This window comes from Anoplopoma fimbria, chromosome 19 (genome assembly GCF_027596085.1).
Source record: "Anoplopoma fimbria isolate UVic2021 breed Golden Eagle Sablefish chromosome 19, Afim_UVic_2022, whole genome shotgun sequence".
Lineage (NCBI taxonomy): Eukaryota > Metazoa > Chordata > Actinopteri > Perciformes > Anoplopomatidae > Anoplopoma > Anoplopoma fimbria.
This window is the reverse complement of record NC_072467.1, coordinates 18669497-18692210: the sequence shown is the minus strand read 5'-3', so window position 1 is coordinate 18692210 and position 22714 is coordinate 18669497. Positions and strand designations below refer to the sequence as shown.

At 41.3% G+C, this 22714-nt stretch overlaps 1 protein-coding gene across 1 annotated transcript in view; it reads left to right on the top strand.

The window, feature by feature from the left end:
• LOC129108556 (tetraspanin-18-like) overlaps positions 1-15677 on the top strand; it is a 30768-nt gene extending 15091 nt beyond the window's left edge. The window contains exons 2-9 of the mRNA XM_054620412.1: positions 3393-3476; positions 11227-11322; positions 12460-12654; positions 12944-13018; positions 13163-13261; positions 13520-13696; positions 14375-14458; positions 15358-15677. Of these exons, the coding sequence (XP_054476387.1) occupies positions 3474-3476; positions 11227-11322; positions 12460-12654; positions 12944-13018; positions 13163-13261; positions 13520-13696; positions 14375-14458; positions 15358-15405 (777 nt within the window). The 5' untranslated portion in view covers positions 3393-3473 and the 3' untranslated portion in view covers positions 15406-15677. The remainder of the gene's footprint in view (positions 1-3392; positions 3477-11226; positions 11323-12459; positions 12655-12943; positions 13019-13162; positions 13262-13519; positions 13697-14374; positions 14459-15357) is intronic.
• Positions 15678-22714: the final 7037 nt, after the last annotated feature.

The following is a 22714-nucleotide window of genomic DNA, read 5'->3' as shown; positions in this document are numbered from 1 at the left end:
TGCCCTCTGATCAGATCGGGTATTATTTTTCCATCGTGGTGGTTTATCTTTATCTCTGGTAGTTGACTCACACTGTTAGATCAATAAATCCAGTTGAGGTGAGGTGATAAAATTGCCCTCATTAAAGCTGCCAGCCGTTCAGGAGATATATGGCAGCTTGCAATTACCCTCTTTCTCCTTTCTTTAATCTCTTACTGGTCTTGAACTTGGAGATCATCAGGGAGAGCTGACATCCACAACTGTAGATTTGTCCTTTTATAAAGTGTATTTATAAAGGTTTGATTAAAGGCATAAAAAGCCCCACAGGTCATCATCTCTATATGTTTCCTCTACAGCTCAGAGGTTTTGCTTTTATCAACACTGGCGAGAAATTGAGGTCAAACCCAGCTGCAAAGTGTAGACGGAAGAATTGTCACTTCCTCCCTTGTTTTCCTGCCCACTTCCTGTCCCCAGAGGAAGTTTGGCTGTTAAAACTCCCTGCTGTTCTACGACCTCTGACATATCAGTCAAGGTTGCCCAGCTGAATGGCAGGATGAGGAGACTTATGGCAGCATAAAAGGAAACATAAAAGATTAGCCTTAAGCCTATGGTGCATACATAAAGGTCGCGGTAGGTCCGAAATGAACAAGTGTGTGAAACATTTCGTCAGAACACGTTTGATAGCAAAAATGTGTATAGTTGTTGCAAACAGCTGCATGGTGAAAAGCCTGCGTTCAGAAGAGCAGGACACAAAGAGTTGTACAAATGTAGATAACAGTTCATACTTTCAGACAGTCTACCCTCTTGGTGTTGCACTTGGATGCAAAGTGTAACAGAGATAGTTGTTTGAAGAGTAAAAAAAATGAATTTGAGAGGGAAGTTGAAATACTTTGTACACTCAGTACAGTTAGACTCAACTTTATAAGACCTGAGGATAATTTGACCATAAATCCAACCCAAACAGAACCTAATACAGAGAGAGCACCAACACCGCAGCAGCTTGAAGTCTTATTTTCAATTCCTGCACCAACAACAAAACCTTCTGCAGCCAACTGGGCGAGAGTAAATCATCTTTTTATTAACTACTTAAATGTCTGTGAATCAAAATTCCAAAAAGTAATTGTCATGTATAAGCTTAAATCACATTCATTGGCTACTGATTTTCTTAAAATCAAGCTTTGATTATGATGTACCATGTGATCAGAGCTAATACTGAGTGTGTAAGGATCGTATTAACACACAGACTAAACCCATGCCATTAAAATGAGACCCAACTCAAACTGATTAATTGGTCAAACTTGGGTCCGCAGCCCACAAAACCGGGGCCGACAATGTTTGAAAATCGAAAAAGCAGTAAATTTAAACCATACTGACTCCTTCATTCCTCTTATTCCTTTTACAGCCACTTCAGTTTCCTCTGCCGTCTCTATTGTGAATGGGACTGTGGGGGATATAAACAGTACATACTGTATGCAGCGGCACATCATTTATAATGTTCTACTGTCTTACACACCGGATAGATGTTGGTGATGCAACAATATTGTCAGAGCCTGAAATATCTACGGAGGCTAATCAATTAGTGGCTGCCTTGGTGTTTAAATATCCCACAGTGCTCGTGAGCTTAAATGTCAATGACTATTTGTCGAGATCTATCTTTAAAAAGGAAAGCCATTGAGCGGATGTAGATGAAACCTTTTCTCTAGTGTTGAGTCGTTCCCCTCTTTGTTGGACCCTCAGCCTGGCCTTTCTGCTCTCCCTCGAGGGTTCGTCCTATTGTTGTCCTTTCTCAGCCGTCTGCGCTCATCTCTCTTCTCACCCCCATAACCGATTCAATGAAGCTCTGCGATCCTATTGGTCCTCCACTTTCCAGTGAAAAGGGTTTCCATGGAAACCAAAAAATAATGCAGACCCTCGCCACTGTTGCTCTTCAACAGCTAAAAGCTCTCTAAACAGGGGTTCGGGAAAAAAAAGCACCTCTGCAACAGGCTTCAGGGTAAAATTTGACCACTGTGCTGCTCAGTAATAGATTACAGACATGATGTTGATGAAAACGTACAGATCTGCTGCTGTTGTAATACTCAAACTAAATAGAAAGGGTTTTACAGTATTTTATTACCTTATGGCTATGTTTTCTAAGCCATATGGTGAATATTTTGTAAATTACTCCATCCATCCTTTGGCTCCACATGCATGTGTAGCCACTACGGAGATGTTATTGATTCTCTCAGCTTGCGCTTTGTAGTGTCTGAATTCAAGGCTCCGTGATAAGGGAGTGTATCATTCCAGTACATCTCACCACTTCTCGGATACGTCCCGTTTCCTCACTCTGGCTTTGATTGCCTTTTCTAGATGCAATCCAAGCCACTGCATTGTGTATGGGGGAGGGTGTGCTGCTGCCACTGTCAGTTGGGTTCAGCGTCCTGGTGAATCTGATGTCTGCTGGCAATATGGTGTGTCGGCAGGACGCTGTGGCTGGCTCCATCAGCCAGAACACTCCTGGGATATTCTCCATCCCCAGCCCCTGTCAGACTGAGAGTACCCTGCCTGTATTTCACCGTCTAATGGCAAGAGCTGCATGCTGTTCATGCCTCCGTAGGCAGCTCTCGCCATATTTGATGCTGCAGTTGACTGTGCCAGGGCTTTGAAACCGGCTCCAAAGTATTGTCAGTCAAAACCATGCTGCTGACTATTTTTGCACATCGAGTCTGGAATACCAGCAGTTTAATTGGCTCTCATTGCGATATCGTTATTTTCAGCAGGGAGACACTTGTGGCAAAGCAGTTTAGAAACAGGAGAAAGTTTAAAGCATTAACGCTCATTAGACACAGTTGGTAGGCGACATATTGTGCATTGACAGTTTAAGCAAGCAAGTAAGAAAGCTAGGTATTCTTCTCATTTTACTGAATAATGCATGAGTTCAGGTGCTCATCAAGGTCAAGTCAGAAGCTTTATGAAGAGACTGTGGTGAGTTGGGTTTTCTAATAAAGGATAATTAACTAAGTAAGATGATACACACATTCGAATACCTCAAGGAAGATATTAAAATTGTACCTGCCCAGTAGACAGGCTCGAACTGCTACCATTAAAGGCAGTACCTTTTCTCATTCTTTCCTTGTTCATTTTGCCTTCCGGCTGAGTGAAACATTCACACATAAAACACTGATGCAGTCTTAAATTAGCCCGCTGCTGGGAGCGAGTGCTTCATACATAATAAATGCAAACTCTGTCATTTTAAGTGTCCTAGAATTTTATTTTCTGTGGGTTTTTTTGCAAGCTCACAGTCTTATTCTGCTTAAATGAATTGTGCATACCGAGACAAATGTGCCACTTTTCTGCCTCCTGGCCTCACTGTTTATTCATCTCATTAGCTCCGTCCTGACCTCTGCTTCTACCATTGTGCTTCTGTCCAACAGCCCATGAAAACAGGAGAGGAGGGAGAACCGAGAGAAGTCATCAACTTCACCTGAACAAAGAAGAGGCAAAAGAGGATACACATGGTATGGTACTTTTTTATCTATAAATAAAGCTCACATGGTGTTAAAGAAAAGCCACAACTTCTATCTTCAGCGTGAAACATATTTTGCCCTTAGTTTTCCATCCACATCTGTAATGCGGTGGTGGTGCCATGAATGATTTCTACCAATTCCACTCCAGCAGGGGAATGTTAAGTCAGCGAGAGAAACTGCAGAAAGAGCTTGTAGACGGACTCTTTTCAGCAAGATGCTGACAGCTCAGACGCAAAGCCATTGTTGCCGTCAACAGGAGGCGCGATGCTGGCGAGAGCCGGTGCATGAAGCTGGTCCTTCCAAAGAGCCAGACAAGTGCTTTTGTCCTTTACCCAGCACAGCAGGTCAACATTGGTCTTTGTTAGACTCTGATTTGCATTGGCATTTATAATATTAGTATTCGAGGCACGGCTGAGCAGCAGACATGTATAGATTGCAGGTTAAAGGGGAGTTTAGACCCAGACACATCAGCTGTAATCAGTCAGGGCGCATATCCATAAAAGCAGCCAACCAGTGAAATACATTTGTGCTACATGTGCAAGTGACATGTAAGATTATAAACAGATTTTTATTTTATTTTATAAGAAGTGACTTAATGAATAATTCTGTTTTTGTACAATTTAGGTCTTATTTTCTGAGTTGTGGAAAGAATTTGAATTGCTGAACAAAAGATTGCTGATATGCGGGAACAGAGTAAAATTTTGAAAAAAGGAGCTCAGATAGGATAAGAAACACAAGTAGACAGATGACCATATCCGTTTGCAAGACAGCTTAACAAACTTCTTTGATGGAGAAAAGATTTCAAAATTATTACCTAAATTGTAAGGTATAAACATCCAATGTAGTTTGCAGACTGACTTTCTTTATCACCAACAATTTGGGTGCTCATTTTCAATTTTACCTCCAAATAAATTCTTTAAGATCATCTGGCTAAACTTTTGACTTATTGGCTGCTTGTCTTTGTTTCAACGTTGTATAAAGTTGTACCCACCAGATAATTTATTCTGGGAGTGCAGTTAGCTCTGACAGCTTGATGGAGTATCAGCGGGGGACTGGGTTTAGCAAATGGTCAATTATAATATACTCAAATTATCTTTTTAATGCTTAAAGTACGCACCATCTCAACAGATTGCTCCATAATCACACAGCCTCACAGTCGCAGAGTTACATTAATAACCACACACACCTCAAGATGCCTCCATTACAGCAAATTACAAGGCAAGATCAAAGAATCATGCATTTTTTGCTACACTGTTCATGCTCCAGCATTAACACACTTTTGGTTTATTTCTATATAGTTGTTGTTTGCAATGGGGCCTCCAATATTTATTGATCTCTCTTTCATCTCAGGAACAAACATTCACATGCTTTTTCCTCGAGGCTTGTGTTTTTATCTTTGCATTGCGCTAGAAACTCCAGCCTGTAACACAAATTAGGTTACACTGTTCCTTTTGCTGGTTTGCTTTTTCTTTCGTTGAACTTTAGCTGAGTTTGTGGAGGATGTGTATGTGTGTGCGTGTGTGTGTGTGCTTCACAGACTCATCAGTAAGTGATGAAACAGCTTCTAGGCCTTCTACAGAGAGGAACTAGCTGTATTCAAACCAGCATATGGCCTTGCAACAGGGTGTGAGTGATCGCTCATTACACAAATGGCTGGCCAAGCTGTCCCCCTGTTGTAAAGTGCTCGGCTCTGCTCCCCTTTGTTTTCTAACAGGAACTAGTGCTAAGTGGAGATGCAGTAGAACACTGCTCTGCAGACAAAGGCCACTCTCACCACATATCCGGGTTGCCGTGGAGACCAGTGTCCGTATTGGAGGGCTGGAGAGATTCCAACATGTGCTAAAAACAACCCCAAGCGATTTCACAAAATGTAGTATTTGAGCCATAAGAAAACCACAATTATGATTATTAGTTTCACCGTAGTGTTCATATTTTATTTTAATTGTTAGTATTTGGTGACGTACAAGCCCTTGTGTGTGTGAATCGGTGTGTATTTTGTGCTTGTGCGCATGTTTACCATCCAAAGTTTCCTTTTGTGTTTAGTCCCCTGAGGCTGAAAGCGTTGTCTTTCCTTAAACCCCCCATTGTTTATTTCCGCCGAGGCCATCTGTGATGCAAACTCTCTTTTTATGGAGATTTGGCAAAGACAACATACTCAACTTGAACGGTATACGCCATAAAACAAGGTCCAGAGAGAACATCATAAAACATTTGAATTTTCTCTTGCCTGAGGGTCAAACACTGGTCAAGTAGAGTTGGTGAGTTATTGTTTGGATTTTTCCAACTTTTTGTCAAACAGATATTCAATTCACTCCACATGACCCAGACATAGTAAGGCGATTGTGGAAACTTGCAGAAAAGAAGACACAAATACAAGTATGATTGAGGGGAACAATTCCCACTGTTGTCGTCTAAGTAATAATTGAGCATTTAGTTTTGAATTGAGTCATAACTTATTTTGTGGAAAGCCCCAATGTCATCATCCAAAGAACCCTGTGGGAAAAGCCCGAGCTGAGTCCTTCCAGGTGGTAGGGTGCAGAAGTGTTTATGTGTTCATTGTGTTCTGCTACCACATGCCCTTGCTGCCAGACAACTTGCGGACTAAGAGCTGGAACACCAGGGGATCAATGCATCATTGACCATGTTCCCGGGCCTTGTATTGATCCAGCCAAGTCCAGCCAGTTTGTATCTTCACTCAGCCAGATAGAGGTGCCGACACAATTAAGTGAGAATCTCTGCTTTGAGAGAGAGCGAGGATCACACACGCACTAGTGTTCAATAGAAGCCAAAATCTGCTGATCTCAATCACATGTCCTCTGCTCGAGTTAACCAAGAAGCTATCAATGCCCTTCCCCCTCCCAATCTTTCTGATCTAAGGAGCTGCAGAATCAATTTCACTGTAGGAGTATGAGCAACTGTTGGCACTGAACTAACAGCTGGATCTGTACCCAGTTGGGATGTCAAGAATTTGGCCTGCAGTGCTGTTGACAACACATGGTCAGTGGATTTCTGGCTGTGCATTTGTTCATTTTAGTTAATCAGCCTTTTGTTCAGGAATGTGTCAGCTGCCTGGTCAGAGGACTTCTGCCCTTGGGGGTTCACACAATTTTGTTTCCTGACTGAATGGGTCAGGAGAGCGCCTCTCACAGGCACAGATAAGAACTGCTTTATATCCACTGCACGTATTGCAGCGGTGGACTGAAATGATAAATGTCTTTGCAAGGCAGAGCAAATTCATCTGAGACTGCCTACTTTTTTTGCAATGAACTATCAATGCCCTAATGTGCAGAAGTTGATAATGTACACCTATTGTATACATATGCACTGTGAAAACTCATTAAGCTTGCCTGAGGGTAGTGCATTTGTATGTCTCCACCTGCGCATTTAAACCAACATGAGGACCTTTGCTACAAACCTAGCAGTTTCTCCAACTTCCTAACCTGGCTGAGGTTCTACAGTGTGCTCTCTGTGTGAGCTGCACCCACACACACTGTGTGCTCGGTTGCCTTTGAGCTACTTTTGCACACTTTCTCTCTGCGCTTGTTCACTGCAAGCTGCATGCCCTCTAAAGCAGCATACAGTGATATAGCTGCTTAGCATTCGGTACACTTCAAAGCTCCTCAGTGTGACAGCACAGCCCAGGGCTCATTCTCTCCTAATTGGAGGTTCATTAAGGGACATGGTGCGCCTCGGGGGAGCCCTGCTCACTGCCAGAGGAGCCTGTCTTTATTCGGATTTTGGGGTGTTTACGTGCTGCGGCTGATTTAGGGAGTCACAGAGAAATATGAAAATGGGTTTTTAATTGAGATAAAGGCTGATGTGGCATGTGTGTGGTCCCTCGGTGTCATTGTCAGAGGCTATTAGTGCTATCTGGAGAGAGAGCTCTAGAGTTGCATACATCAATGGAAAAAACACACACCTGCTCCAGCTGAGCTCGAGGAGCCAGAGGACGAAATGTGCCGTCCCCAGGGTTCAACTACAGGTGATCATTTAGAGGGTCAATGACATTTAAAGGGGTCAAGCTCTAACCCTTATCGTCTCAACAGGGTTTCAGTATTAATGATAGTTTATTATGCAGGCTCACACTCACGATGAAGTGAACTGGCTGGTTATCAGAGGTGGGTGGAGGGTTAGGACAGTTTGTTGAGCAGCAGACGCAGTGTCCTTGTCGCGCTGATCCATTTGTCCGGGGCGGTGGCCAGTGAAGCAGGGGAATATGCGCTCACTTCATTAATCGTGCCGAAAGTGTCAGCTTCAAGGAGAACCTCCAAAGGGTTCACTATTTATACATGGAGCCCTCTGAATGCGGGTCTATGTCTTCCTTATCTTTTAACCACAGTCGGTTAACACGACCATCATGGCTGATAGTGTAGATAATGGCCCAACTTGCCTCAGGTTTTTCTGAGTTGAGCATGAAACAGGCCTGTGGAAATGTGTCAGAATTCCTCATCGTCATACTGAGAAGAATTTAGGTCAGATGGGTTTGCCCTCATTACTGAGCTCTGGCTTCTGTCGGCACTGTGAAGCTGATTTAGGATCACTTCTTATTAATCCACTATCAAACTGAACCATGCCAGGCTCCTCAGCCCAAGCTGGCTGTGGATCGGTCTTTGCCAAGAGTAAACAATAGGATCTTAGCGCCGTTTGGCATTTCATGATGTCAGTAACAGGAGAAGGAGTTGGCATTTACTGGATACCTCAGGGCAAAAACTGACACTCAAATTGTCAGATTGAGGACATACATTCAGTATATCCAGCTAACAAACACATTGTCTGCAAATATAGCAGTGAAGTATATCCATACTGCTGTGTGTGTGTTGTCTGTTTATATTGGGTGGTTGTTTTTTTTCCTGGTCCATACAATGCAACACAACTCCTTCTCTCGACACATTGCTGGCTTAGCGAAACAGCACACCTGAGGAAGATCTGCCTTTAATCTTGTAGTAATTTGTTGATGTTGTTGTAAGACTGCAGCTCCTGGGGTGTGAGCCACGTTTCCCTTGTCTGCATAATGCACCCTGCAGAATATTCAGAGGGACTTAGTGGTCTGATCACTACGGCTGGGCTGTGATCGATGAGGACCACCGATCCCGTGGGAGTCCTGGGAAAGATCAGTTTGTTTACTCTGCACTTTCTCCAGGGTCTCCGTGGCAGTTTGATTTATGCTATGCTGGTTTGCACCACAGGCTTGTTATTCGAAGCCTGGCTAGGCCCATACAGTCCACTTCACTCTTAAGCATCCAATGCATTTTAATGCTTAAAAAAGAAAAAGTGGCTACAGATCTGACAGCTGGTTTGACCCTTAGATGGGAGCGAAGAGCTAAAGGGTGAAGCTGGAAGAGAAATCAGACATTTTGTTTGGAGAATGAGATGGGAGCTGAGCCCCTGAGAGTTTTTCCATCCGACCCTTTCCTCCCCTTCCTCCCCCTCCTTGTTCCGCCTCTTCATCCACTGCTCCAATAAATACAGTTTGCACTCTTCATAGGGGCCCAGGACTAACAGTGGAGAGCAGGAGGGATGAGAAAGGGCCCTTTTTGTCGCTTCTTTCTGTGAGACTGTAATGTATGCAAATCTCAATTAAGACCTCCTGTGCCCTCATTAAGCTTTTCAGTGGGGCTTAGGAACGTGAGTGTGTGTGTGTGTGTGTGTGTGTGTGTGTGTGTGTGTGTGTGTGTGTGTGTGTGTGTGTGTGTGTGTGTGTGTGTGTGTGTGTGTGTGTGTGTGTGTGTGTGTGTGTGTGTGTATGAGCATGTGAGTGGGAGGGGTTAATTAAAACCCATCTCATGCAATGTGGCTGTTGGTTGCTCTCAGAGTACCACTAGGATCGTGATCAATACCTTAGCATATCATTATGATTTAGAGGAGGTGTTAAACCATAGCTCTAAATCAATTTCCCTGGGTCTGGGGAGGGGGAAAATAATAAGCCCTCAGGCTGGTGAGGGGAGGAAATGTTCTCATTCTAGCTCGCTCCCACAGCAGACAAAGACCGCCTTCACATCTTCAGTATTGTTCAATTTTTTCATTGTCGAGGCAACTTAAACAAGGCTACAATGAGACAAAGAAAACTTTCTCTGGAGCTTGTAGCACATTGCAATTAGATTCAGCAAGGAAAAAACAAACCGGTGCAAGCACACCACAATAAAAGAAAAACAGACTAGAAAATGATACGGGTGATAACTTTCTAATTTGCACAATTGTCATGCTTCTGTTTAGAATAATCATTTTCAAAATGCTGCCGTCCATCATAACCCAAGCTTCACCGTCGCCTCAGAGAAGCAGACAGATCACACAGAGGAGTCATTTGACAGCGCATAAGGAATTGGAAAAGATTATTCTGAAGATTATGAGATTGCATGTGATGGATGTGCTGCAAAGTTCAGACAAAAGAAATGAAAAGAAAGGCATGTTCAGTTTTTTGTTTTCAATTAGAGGTGACAGTGTCTGGCTGCATAGTTGTGTAAAACCTATTTACAATTCCTCAGAGAAGTTTCCTTTTAATCCGCTTGTTACTCAGCCTCAATCCTAGCCTCGATCCTGGCTATCACTATGGGAGAGCAAATTAATAATCACAACTACAAAGCACAGAGTGCCGGTTCATTTCTGCCAAATAATTAATTTTCCTCCTTCACTGAGACTGCAATTATAACTTTTTTTCTTCTTCAGTTTTTGCAGAATATGTAGAGATGAATCTTTAGACAATTCCTATCTTCCCGGGGGGGGGGATCTTTTTTCGTTTCCAGCTTGGTAGGATAAGCAAATGCCTCAAGGAAGGCTGTTGTGCATCATATATATATATATATATATATATATATATATATATATGTATATATATATATATATATATATATATATATATATATATATATATATATATATATATATATATATGTATACAGGGTCACGTATACAGAGACACATGTTGTCTCCTAATGCAGGAGAGGCGTTGTTCATTAACCAGGAGTGCCTCCAGGACGGACCCTCATCAGGGAAAGTGTGTTTATGTCAGATAGGAGGTTGGCTGATGGGAGCACATGGCTCCTGCTTCTCATTACATTAAGTAGAAGAGGCTCCATAGTAAAGGCCATATGTTGTGGGTTAATGCACATTGAGCCCCAGTCAGGACTCATATCCTTTAAATGCTCTTAGACAGACAGATAGACAGCCCCTTGAGTCACATTGAACCCAGAGACCCATCTGTCAAGAGATGGGAAGTGCTGATAGGGAATCAGGTCACCTGACTGTGAAAAGCGCATTTTTAAAATGACATAAGTCGTCACGGTGTGTGTTGTGAGATGATTTGTGTCTTGTGTGGTCGACATTGCGTAGCCCAAACTTCTTACTTAAGGGATTGCTGAGAGACTATAGTGTGTTACCGTGCGCCTGAGGGGATAAGACAAGGATTTTCAGCAGAAACTGGACCAAATTAACTGACAGGCCGGTGTGTGTTTGTGTTTGTGTTTGTGTTTGTGTGTGTGTGTGTGTGTGTGTGTGTGTGTGTGTGTGTGTGTGTGTGTGTGTGTGTGTGTGTGTGTGTGTGTGTGTGTGTGTGTGTGTGTGTGTGTGTGTGTTTGAGTGGCAGAACTCGTTAAAAATGTGAGCAGGTTTTTTGCAGAGTTTTATTTTCTTGGCACTTTCATTTGAATGCCTTTCCAGAGAGCAGGAGAATGGGAGTTCTGTGAGCATTTGGCAGGATTCATTAAGTGGCAAATTTTAATGTTTATGTTTCATGTTGTTTTTTCAGGGGCAGGGAGAGGCTTCAGCGCGGGGGACAAGCATGGAGGGGGACTGTCTCAGCTGCATCAAGTACCTCATGTTTGTCTTCAATTTCCTCATCTTTGTAAGTATTTCTCATCTCTCTCTCAAAGACACTTAATCTGGCCATCTCTGAAGTCATTGTCAATCTAATGATTCGAGATGGGTTTCCGGCTGCCCCCTGCCCGATTGACTAATGGAGCCACATTTGCATTTCATTAGATGGAGGCAATCTTGATTCCATCAAATTCTCTTTTGATTAGATTTCAGTGTGCTGACACACATCCGAGGCACACTGTGCCATGAAGAGTTTGTGACTGGCACCTGAGTTTATCAGTCTTGATCAGACAATCAAGGGTAATCCTGTTAGTCTGAGCCTGTACAGGAGGGGGGGGGAGGGTCTGAGTAAGAAGGTTCATCTCTTTTCCTGCTTTATTAAGCACAACCAAACCGTTTAGAGACTCTACTCAGACGGGGTTGTTCGAGGCCGGGGTAATAATGCAACCAGCAGAGCAAAGAATGAACTTGACTGTTGGAATCACTCAATAACAACCACTGTGTTTCACTGGCATCCCTTTGTTTCTTTCTATTGCCGTTTCACACTTGTGTAACACGACAGCATTTTTTCAAGCCCAATGAGCTTTCAAAATGGCTACATCCTCTCCTCAATCCATAACCTCTGCCTCCGACATGAAGTGGCGTTCATTTGCGGAGGCCCAGGTCTCTCTCTCTCTGTGACATGAAGAAGGGGATTGTGGTAGAAGTGTGTAAGGCTCAGATCTCTTCCACCCCCTACCTCAATACCTTCTTTTCTTAATCACATGAGTCACCCCATGGTGGCTGCAGATAGGGGTTTAGTGAAAGGGAGGAGGGGGTGGAGAGGATGGAGGCTGCAGTGCTGTGCATTTCTTTAGCAGGTTGGGGGTTTAGTTGAAGCAGGGTAGATATCTCCACCCACCCCCCACCAAGGCATTACTGCTCTGTAGATATCCAGGTTTTTATCTGCCCTCAACTCTCACCCCAACCTTTCAGAGATTTGCATTAACAGCATGTTTTCCTGGAGAAAAAAAAACATAAACCTATTTCCCATTATGCCTCTTGTTGAATGTTTTTTTCTGACACTGGGGATACCAATTATCCTCCGAGTTCCCATTAGTTTTCAAGATTCAGCCAATTTCTGTTTTGTCTAACTAGTGTCTTCTCTCCTTTTTTCCTCCATCAGCTGGGAGGCTCTTTCCTCCTGGGAGTGGGAGTATGGGTACTGGTGGACCCCACAGGGTTCAGAGAAATTGTAGCAGCCAACCCCCTGCTATTCACTGGTGTCTACATCATCCTGGGGATGGGAGGCATGCTCTTCCTCCTGGGCTTCCTTGGCTGCTGTGGAGCCATCCGCGAAAACAAGTGTCTGCTCCTCTTTGTGAGTCGACTGACAAATTTGAAATGTAGTTCTGTTACTGATCTTGTTTGTGTGCATATGTGTTGATTATTCTGTCTGTCAGTTGTTTGGACTGTCATGCTTGAAACAGAAAGCCAAAAAGAGCAAAATACCCTTCTATATGCCTCCGTGCCTCGAGCCTCATGCATAGTTAATGCTGAGTGAAGCGGCCACAGCCAGAAAGTGATTTTTTACTGAGTGACGTGCACTTTTTCTGCCACTCATCCACCATACTCGCTCTCACTCTCTCTGTTTTTCTGTTTTATTGCAGTTCTTCATGCTCATCCTGCTCATCTTCTTAGCAGAGCTGGCTGCTGCCATCCTGGCCTTCATATTCCGGGAGCATGTAAGTATTCCCCTCATCGATGCAGTCCCCAATTAAAACAATACCCAGCCCTTGTGTCCAGTGATCTTATCTGACGTGGAAAAAAAACAGATATCCCAATGGTGACACTAACCTGTGCTCTTGTCGGCTATTCTTCTTTTCTAGCTGACCAGAGAGTACTTCACCAAGGAGCTGAAGAGACATTATCAGGGCTACAACAACACTGACGTCTTCACCTCCACATGGAATGCCATCATGACTACAGTAAGGCCACAGCACACATGGCAAAGAGCTTTCATACTGTAGCTTTTACCAACTCATTGCTTTTCACCAACAGTCTGTGGAAAAGAGAAGGTTTGCAGACTGGCGTCAGGGGAATATATTTTATAGATAAAATCCTAGACATTTAGGTCAATATTCATGCCGGGTTGGTGCACGCATACAGTGGACCACAGGCCAGTGCACAAATAGGCACTCAGGAAAAAGGGCTTCTTCTCTTATTCTCTTCTCTCCTGCCACCAGTTTGACTGCTGTGGGGTGAACAGCCCAGAGGATTATAAGGACAGCCTGTTCAGGATGATGAACCGAAAGCATATGGTGCCAGAAGCCTGCTGCCAGCGTACCAGTCAGACCGGAGAGGTGGCCTATATCAACCAGGAGCAGTGCTTATTAGGCAATATGATGTTCCGCAATAACAAGGTAACTTCTGACATCTACCACCATACCTTCTCTCTACCTTGCCCTCTCTCTTTCTCCCTCCTTCCAAACCCCCTTCCAGGTTTAATTAGAGCAGGAGACAGTTGAGGGTTGACTTGTGGCTCCTCCTCGATGTCTGATTAGTGCCTTTGGGGTGTCATGAGAGGCCATCTTACTATGTGTTATAGAGTGAAGACACCGGTGTATGTCTGCATCTGAGCATGTGTGTGTGTACGTGTGCATACATTGGTAAATTGGAATTTGTGTGGAGCATACATGTGTGCAAAAGAAGAGAATAAAAATTAGGTGAGCTTCACAGTTACACACCTGCACACCCACATCCCTGCTGCCATGTGTGTAAAGAAAGCCTTGGAGTGAAATGTAATTACAGTGAAAGCTGATAGGAAGAGGTTTGTACCACACTCTCCACCTGCTGTTTTTCAAACCACTAGAACAATGCGAGATGTCCACAATGTGTGTCTCTCTCCCTGTTCGTTCACACAAAGAGCCCTCATTAAAAGGCAGTGAGGCTGGAGGCCCTGCTTCCCACTCATTCAACAGAGCCTTTGTTCAGAGCGCCACTCGATTAAAGCTGTGATGTTACTTTAATTGTCTCTGTAATTCTGCAAGTTTATAGCCCATTGATTGCCTTTTGAGCATCATGTCTTTGTGTGTCCTCAGGGCTGTTACTCTGCAGTAGTCGACTACTTCGAACTGTACATCTATGTGGCTGGAGCACTGGCCATTGTGGTGCTGACTATTGAGGTATGAAGGTTTTTCATTTTTGTGTGAAATAATCACAAATGAAGCATTTTTCTTTGTCTCTCCTGTGATGTGAATATTAATTTCAGGAATGGGTAATTCTGCATCAAGCTGAGGATATTTGCCTGAATGTGTGTAGTGTAGTGTTATATGCAAGGTCTTTGTATGGCAAGGTCTCCACCTAGTGGCCAGACTGGGTGCTACAGGAACATAGATCAGACTTTACAACTTACACACGTCTCTGCAGTTCAGATCAGCAGTTCAGATCACATCCACAATTCACTAATTCAACCAAAACACTTGCAGAAAACCCTTCATGCACATCTCATTGAACTCTGACAACATTTGTCTCTCAAAAAGAAAACTGTCACTCATAATACAATGGCCTAGAAACTACAGTAACAACAGATGGCATTGCATTATGTATTGCTTCTCTCTTTGAAGTATTTTTTTTATTTTTTATTTAGTTATTTATGAATATATTTAATTGCGCATAAACAAAGAATTTATATTATAATAAATTTAACCAAATTTCTTGACTTCATGTACCTTCAGTATGTGTTAGGGAACCTGATGAGATGTGATGCAGATTGCTTCAATAGGCTTTATTTTCCTAAACCAAGGTCATTCCAGTGATGCAGTATAAAACATATGTTAACTATACATGTGTGTAGGATAGCTACAGACCGATAAAATATTGTACAACCCAAATACTGATTTATGTGTTTATTGGTTTTTTGTTGTCAATGTAGATGTTGCAGTCTAATTTACATTAGTTAATTCATGGACTGTAACTGGTCAAAATGTGGTTATTGAATTAAGTGGGAGTAATACAGTACTATTCTAGCTTAACATACATGTCATCATTTTGCTAATAGTTTATTTTTTCTTCTTTTCCTCAGCTCTTTGCCATGGTCTTCGCGATGTGTCTCTTCAGGGGAATCCAATAGAGCTGCTCCAGTGAACTTCTTTTTTTTTTTTTTAAAGAAAAAAAGGGAATACAGGAGAAAAGAACAAAATGGACACTTGTAAATTTGTTGATCTCTTTTTCTATTGGCTAATTGGTAGAAAAAACAAACTCTCAAACTCTTGTACTTCACAGCTGGACTTTTGAGGTACTGGGTGGCAAAAAAAACAAACAACAACACATGCACACACACACACACACACACACACACACACACACACACACACACACACACACACACACACACACATAAACCATAGAGAACGTCGGAGATCAGAGACAAAACTGATGTAAAAAGATTTGTGTGTAAAGTGGAAACAGTAATTTTTTTGGACCAGGTCTAGCACAGACTGGGTGTAAAGTGGACCAGGTGAAGCCTGAGCATGAGGACCAGGTGAAGCCTGAGCAGAAGGCACTGCACTGACTTTTGGATGAAGAATATTTATATAACGTGACGTTGGCTTAACTGTAAAGAAAAATGTGTTTTATGTACACTTTGGCTGTTACCCTTTACCGGCTCATACTGTATACTGTAACACTCCCTCCCTCCATACGCCTTTTTTTACAGCTACTCTTCTTTAATGCTGTATTATATAAGCTTTGTGTGTGTGTGTGTGTGTGTGTGTGTGTGTGTGTGTGTGTGTGTGTGTGTGTGTGTGTGTGTGTGTGTGTGTGTGTGTGTGTGTGTGTGTGTGTGTGTACATACTGGATGATACTTTTTGAATGTGTATAAACTAGTTTGTGAGCATGTGAGCTTGAGGCGCATCATGACCCCGCCCCTCCCCCCAAGCTTGAAAGCCAACTTGCTGATTCTTTTTCTATTTGTATGGTGATGTTTATTGCATTAGTGGTTATAATGTGGTTTTAGGTGGTAAAATGTATGTGTATGCATTTGTATTAGATTCCTGAAAAGTCAATGACATAAATGGCATTCTAAATGACTGTCCTTGTGTTTTGTTTTGTTCTTAAACTGGTTGCACAATTCCAGGTCATATTTATAAATATAATTAACCGTATGTGTAGTGTTCCGCAAATAATCATCAAAATGCATCCTAGCATAATGGAAACAGGTACAGCACATGAGGGTTTTTGCAGGAATTAATGCTTTTTCCAGCTTGATCAACTAACAACTACAAGACTTGCTGCTTTTGTGAAATTGATCAAAATCAATATTCTAGTTAAAGTGCAAAACCAATGTATTTTTCTGAATAGACAGTTTTCTGCTGCAGCCTTGTTGCATTGGTGATTGGTCTTTTTTAATAAGCAATCATTAATCTCTGATCCACCTTTTGAAGTATTGAAACACAAAAGATGGATGTTTCATTTATTGAGGCATAATAAAATGTGTTTAGGGCCCACATATGGCTCTCGGTGTTATTGTGATAATGAACTCAATTTCAGCTCAAATGCATTAGTGTATTGATTTTTTCCCCCCTGCAAGACAAATCCATGATTAATGCTCACAACATACAGTAAGAACTGATGAGATAAGGTACATCCTGTCTGGATATGCCAGAACATTATATGATGTATTAACAGTTTGCAAAGTAGAAAGTGTGATGGGTTTTACATAAGATACACTAGATCCATCAAATTAATAAGACTTCAGATAGACGGCTCGGATTGTTGGTTGAACAATCCTGTATACTTCTTGAATATTTTATGCTACACGAATGGTGTAGATTCTATCTAAAATACACAGAGCTCAAGCTTTGTTGACTTTAGTAGGGACATTTGTGCCTCCTGAACGAATTTAACAGTCACAAAGACATTATGACCAGAGAGGAAAACACTAGGGATGAACATTAAATATAGCTAAGTGGGTCTGCAAATAATTATCCCTCTCATCAGTTTTTATTTTTATTTTATTTGTCAGCAGGTGGCTCTGATCAGTTGCCAGCAGGTGTGATTGATTGATTGCTTCAACGCTCTTGTCTCAGAAATGGTAAAAATGGCAAATTTGCGTTAAATTAAGTCTTCTTTTGTGCAGCTGAAAATACAAAACAAATTCTGGCTTAACTCCACTGAGCAGTCTTACTAAATGTGCAACCAGCACAGGTAAACAGATTCACTTTCAGTTCAATGCCCTGTCAGAAATGATTCTAAATATAGAGGCTGCACTTAAACTTCTTTAAGGTGCTAAAATATCGTTTCTGCCCTCAACCACAGCAGTAGCTTACATTGCTTTGCTCCCATGTCGCTTCTCCTGTCTGCTTCTCCAGACTGGGGGCAAGCTGACCGTCTTTTACTGTAATTAATACACTGACACTGTGTTTCTTTTTACTTTTGGTACATACTGCAGTTGCCCTTACAAAGTACGTTATTTTGCATGAAGTATGCATTCAATTGGAACACACTACTTTATAACATTGCACCTTTAACTGGGACCCTCATATGCATATATCACCCCCACCTAGAAAAAGTCATTCATGAGTTTCTATTTTCAAGACTTGGCTAGTATAACTCCCTCCTCTCTGGCATCAACCAAAAGTCCCTCTCTCGCCTAGAAACAATCCTGGCCTCAATTAATTGGCTCCCTGTTCGTTTTAGAATTGATTTTGAGATTTTACTGATCATTTTTAAAGAACAATATTATATAGAAGAAATGTTGACCCCTTATGAGCCAGCTCGAAGCCATAGATCCTCAGGTGGGGACTTCTGGCTGTTCCAAAGTCAAGGCTAAAAACTAAAGGTGATAAGACTTGCAGAAGATAAGCTCTACGTTGAGCTTTCTGTTGTTTTATTGTAGTACTTTTGCTGCTTTGTCCGTCAAAGCACTTTATAAACTCTGTTTTTTAAATGTGCTATATAAATAAAGTTATTATTATTGTTATTATATCGGTGATGCTCATATGCATATATCTGCTGCACAAAGGATTTGGGGGAGAATAGCACACTGCAAAATGCAACCAGATGCAGTAGAACATCTGGTATTTTTGGCATATTGCATTTGACACACTATGTATAGTACTTACATTAAGCCTGCTAAATAGTTTGGTAGTATGGGTACTGGAACGTGACTATTGATATAAGTGCCTCATGCAAACCAACTTTAAAACACCCAAACTATCCCTTTAATGCTGATGGATCTTTGGCCACTAGGAGGCAGAAAAACATTAAAACAAGATGGATGCTCTGCAGTCTTCACCTGCGAACGTTGTTTTGCTAAAATGTTTACTTAGTAACGTTAAGTAACAAGTAATGTTAGTTATATTCACTTCCATTGGACACGGAGCAACATAAACATTAGTTTGGAGTCATGTTTCTGGCCGAATGATGACTGTGAGTACAATGTTCACTCCACACTGGCTCTGTGAGGTGTCCAACGGCCCTGACTGCAAAACAAATCATTTAAAAGAGTAAAAAAAACATAGAGTTCACAGAGTCGGGATTTCATACAAAGAAATACACATTTGATGAATAGCCAGTGCTGGCTACTTGTTTATTTTGACTAAAAAGTATGAAAAACAAATTGTGGCAACGTTACAAATATTCCAGCCATGAACACATATGACTCCTATTTGCTCTTGTGAAGCAGATAAAATGACAGAATTTAGACAATAGGTGGGAGTTTGAGTTTTGATTAATAGTTTAAGTCGTTTATTTTTTGATAAATTCTAAACCTTCACAGGTTTCAGCTTTTTATTTGAGTTGATTTTTCTGCTCATCTTGTGAGGATTACTGCTTGTAATTTATTCATCTTTGGGCTTAGGACAAAACACACAATTTGCAGATGCCATTATTGGCTCCTCAAAATTGTGATGGGTAGCCAATTTCCCCAATTTCTGACATTTTGTAGACTAAGTGAATATTGTACTATACACAGATTAATCAATAATGAAATCACTTATTGTCCTATGGTATTGTGGGCCTGATGTTTGAATTGCGGGGTGTGTATAAAGTATATCATTATCTATGGTTTATGCAGCAGTATTGACTGCTTTAATGTGCCACATCACTTCCACTGGCTTGTAAAGGGCAATAGGAAATCTGTTTTTTGGGTAAATCAGGTGAAATAAAGAGTTAACGATGTGCTGTGTTAGCAGACTGCTGAAACAGACCGACTGTTGAGGGTTTATAAAGTAGCTGGAATTTAACTGTGAAATATTGAGTGTGATGTGCACTGTTAGGGGGGTGGACACATTTGGACTGAGGTTCCCCAGTCAAGCCAAACAGATGTAACTCTTTCCTTTTTGCTCTCCATCATTTGTCCTGGCTGGTTTCAAGCGATGACATTTTTCAATGTTTTTCTGTTTGAGCTTGCTTTCGCTCATCTCTCCGTAGGTGTTCTTTCCATCTTGGTTTTTATTCAGTTCCCTCTTGGGTCTGTTTTTTAACGGCACACATTGAGTCTGGCTTAGATCTCACAAAAAGTCTGATTGTCCAAAAGCTGCTCAAACGTTGCTAAATTCTTGGCTATCCTCTGTAAATTAGGAATATTTTCAAACCCAAAAAATCAGCATAGCCAGCGAGAGCTTCAAGCTGCTCAGCACTGTTGATGGCTGAATATATAGCAGGCACTTTTGTGTTTTGTGTCAGCAGGTGACTGGTTGAATGGAAACCATGCTGCTATTTCTGGTAAATATTTGCACTAGACAGGCTAAACTTTTAGGCTTATAAATGATTCATCTTTTTCCTTTTATAAACTGACTGAAATAATGTAAATATCTAGCAGATATATGGGCATGACTGTGAAACACAGTTATATTCTGTTAATTAAATGCAGATGCCCAGTGTTTGTGTTATCATTATATTACTTGTATTAAATGACTGCATGTTTTTTTATTCAATTAAAAAATACAGATTCTCTTTGTTGTACTTCAAACTGCTTCAACACAAATTAACAGCATAACTGTACATTTAAAGCAGACTTATCAATAATATACACTTTTTATAATGTGTTTCTCAGAGATTTTATTTATGAGTTTGTGGTTTTAGTGACACAAATTAAGAGTTATAGTGAAGATAAAAATGTATTTTTACTAACTACACACCTGATCATGTGATTACAATTTTCTTTACAGGCTTATTAAGAAACACACGTTTAGACTATTGGGAATGTATGAGTACTTGTTAAGCTTGAGGTGAGCCGAACAACGGCCAGCTGACTTCTTTTAGCTTCCCTGCCTCATTACAATATACTGGAGCTCATTACAGTCACCTCAAATAAAAAGAGAAATCTGCAGCTCTGTTTCCTGTGCCATGTACGCCGAGGGCAATCAATAATCGTCACAAACAGTAACCAGTGGTGTTAAAGGAATCGTAACCAAACTGAATCATTATTTCAAAACCTTGTACAGCAACTCACAAAACTGCATATTGTTAAAAACCTTTAATAAACTTTTATTGGTGTCTTCACTCTCGCTCTTATTTATAAACTTTCACTTTAAGATTGTATCTATTATCTGCTCGCTTATGATAAAAGTAACACCTGACATTGGTCCTTTTAAAACCAGTTGCTAGAAATGTGAAGCTTATCAAGTGAACACCCAGGTACTTATAAGATTGCACAATCTCAATGTCCTTATGATAAAAGTAACACCTGACATTGGTCCTTTTAAAACCAGTTGCTAGAAATGTGAAGCTTATCGTACAGTATACCTCCCCAAGATGTCTAAAATATAAAACCTTAAACGATAGATACTGTATTCAGCCCAGTTTGCATCTTTTAGTGTTCAGTAGCCAATACTGAATGTAATAATTAGTTCACCACATGAGGGCAGTAGCATTCCTACTGCTACTCCTCTATTCACAGCTTGTAAAATTATATTTTAGCATCAACAAGAAGGGACCCTTGTATTTAAACTGTTTATACATGAGGATTTCAGCAAGTTATTTGTAATTATATTATATATAGGTCGTTTTAGATAGTGTCATGTAAAGTACGTGTTCTTTTAATATTCCAAAATAAAGATTCATCCTGATTTTCATATAGGTTAAAAATGAGAGATTAATGTTGCTGTTTGCTGCACACAAATATAATGTAACACACTCTGAATGCATTTTCTTCACACTGACTTTGTAAACATGAGCTCCAATTTCACGAGGGCAGAGATTTTTTTTATCCTACAAACTCTAAAGTGTTGACTGAAGCAAATCTGACATGGCCATAAGGCCGGACCCTTAAAATTCAAACAGTGTGTCTTTGGTATTTTAGGCACATTTTGTGTTTGACCTGCTGATCAGAAAGTAAGCACCAGTAGCAGTCAACATGTCAGAGTACCATTTGAAGTGTCTGCACCGGTTCTCACTGAGTATTTAACAGCTGCTAAGTGTTACTAGTGGTCAGAACGAGTAGCTCCTGATCCTGGTGGTTAACTCTCCCCAACACGCTCTCACATCACATACAGGTGATATTAACACAAGCCGGAGGTGTGCAACCCTCCTGGTAGCATCGCAGCAGACATTTACTGTAGCAGCTATTTTGATAACACCTGTTAATGTTTAGCCTCAGGGATGATGATGATGATGATGCTTGAATCAAATTTAGACCCATGAAATCGAATGGAAAGTAGCTGAATTTCAAAATCTGGAAAATATCAACCTGTGTTGACAGACTGATGATTTTGTCATTCTACAAAAGAATACCAAAATTAAGTATGTTTTCTGTTCTGATGCATATGAATTGACAGTTTGTGGTAAAACTTCTCTCAGAGCGTCATTTATTATGTAAAAAAATGTCCATCTTAATTGTGGCCGCCATAACATCCTTGCAGAGGCTCCTGTTTAATCTCTACAGTAACAAATCTTAGTGGAAGTGCATAAATGCATATATCCTTTGTTGTCATTTTGTTACCGGTTACAGGGGTAGGATTTGTAGTCTGCTGCTGTAAGAGGAACTTGTGTAAAAGCCCTTAAAATAATTTTGTAGTTTTGGGTCACTGCAGAGGATTGATGTTGTGGTATTTACCTCTTTGCTCTAGTGTAGCATTGCACCGCTACATCTCTTCTTTCCTCATAAAAATTCCTACAAGGAAAAAAAAGGGAGACGGGAGAGAGAGGGACGGGGGAGTGGTGGGGCTGAGGGGCTCCGTGTTCAGTTTGTTTTAGCCCCCTGTTTGCAGAGGAGACTTTCATTGCTTGATGATTTATGAGTGGTTAGACTCCCAGGGGAATTAAAGAGTTCTTTTTCCTGCATGTAATAACCCAACCCTCTAACAGAAAACTTACGTTGCTCCTTTTGTGTTGTGTTTATCCAGTGTGAAAGGTGTTAGGTCCGGTGGGGAGTTGAAGGGCCCGGAGAAGCCCCCGAAGGACCCTTCAACACAAACCATACTCGGGGCAGATGATTC